This window comes from Colobus angolensis, unplaced genomic scaffold, assembly GCF_000951035.1.
Source record: "Colobus angolensis palliatus isolate OR3802 unplaced genomic scaffold, Cang.pa_1.0 Scaffold22, whole genome shotgun sequence".
Classification (NCBI taxonomy): Eukaryota; Metazoa; Chordata; class Mammalia; order Primates; family Cercopithecidae; genus Colobus; species Colobus angolensis.
In genome coordinates, this window is record NW_012115377.1 from 2029646 (window position 1) to 2030991 (window position 1346).

Genomic DNA, 1346 nt, shown 5'->3' on the forward strand with positions numbered 1-1346 from the left:
GGGCATGGTGGCGGGCTCCTGTAGTCCCAGCTACTTGGGAGGCTGAGGCAGGAGAATGGTGTGAACCCAGGAGGCGGAGCTTGCAGTGAGCCGAGAGTGCGTCACTGCACTTCAGCCTGGGCAACAGAGAGAGACTCCATCTCAAAAAAAATAAAATAAAAAAATAAAAATAAAATAAAATAAAAATAAATTCAAAAAAATAAAAATACAAAAAATTAGCCAAGCGTGGTAGCGGGCACCTGTAATCCCTGCTACTCAGGAGGATGAGGCAGGAAACTCGCTTGAACCCGGGAGGCAGAGGTTGCAGTGAGCTAAGATCCCGCCATTGCACTCCAGCCTAGGTGACAGAACAAGGCTCTGTCTCTAAATCAATAAATAATAAATAAAGAAGAACATCAAATAAACAGTGCAGGGAGTGCAAGTATATGACCGAGGTGACTGGAGTGGGATGTCTGGCCTGGCAGGAACAGCAGGGTTCAGTGAGATCTCAAGTTTAGTCACATATTTATGCAGGAACGGAGTGAGCGAAGGGGGAAGAGGAGGAGGGCGGGGAGAGGACAGGGCAGGTTGTGCAGGACCTTGTGGGCTGGCTGTGATGAGGACTTGGGCCTTGACCCCAAGGGAGGTGGGGTCCATGGAGGGCTGTGGGCAGAGGAGGGATGGGCTATGAGTCAGATGCTCACAGACGCCCTCTGGTGGCTGCTGTGGGGAGGAGACTGTGGAGGGTGAGGGTGGGAGCTGGTGAGCAGGACAGAGAGGGGACTGCGTTGGTGATGAGATTCCAAGATGCTGGGAAGAGGTGGCAGGGACGAGGTGGCAGTGAGGGACAGACCCCACGAAGCCAACAGCGGCTTCCGGTTAGGGGGCCCTGGGAGGGGTCTCAGAGCAGCCGGCTGGCCACACTCACCCAGCTCGGCGTCCGTGAGGGGCAGGTGGTTGTCCACCCACTCCTCCGACTTCCCCAGCACCGTGTCGACCCCACTCAGCACCATCTGGCCCACGCGGGAGCCCATGACCGACTGGACCCCGCCAGTCACTACAGACTTCGTCTTGTCCACGCCGCTCTGCACAGCACCGCGGGTCGCGTCCACCGCCTCCGATACGCGTGTGGCCACCGTGTCCTTGGCGCTAGACACCATCTCTCGGGCCCCTGACACCTTGGACGACACAAGCTCCTTGGTGTCCGCCAGGACCTAGGGGAGGCAACAGCATCAGCATCTCTGCCTTCCCTCCATACCTGGGCACCCCTCCCCTGCACCCCAACTTCCAGGGAGACTGAGGCAGGGAGTGCCATCCCTCAGGTGATCCCAGCATCGCTGCCTTCCCTCCATACCTGGGCACCCCTC

General features: G+C 57.7%; 1 protein-coding gene across 3 annotated transcripts in view; it reads right to left on the reverse strand.

The window, feature by feature from the left end:
- PLIN3 (perilipin 3) overlaps positions 1-1346 on the reverse strand; it is a 51142-nt gene that overhangs the window by 19865 nt on the left and 29931 nt on the right. For 2 of the 3 annotated variants that reach the window (XM_011943477.1, XM_011943475.1), the window contains one exon: positions 908-1193. In XM_011943477.1, coding sequence (XP_011798867.1) covers positions 908-1193 — 286 coding nt within the window. The remainder of the gene's footprint in view (positions 1-907; positions 1194-1346) is intronic. The other variant, XM_011943476.1, reaches the window with a different exon arrangement.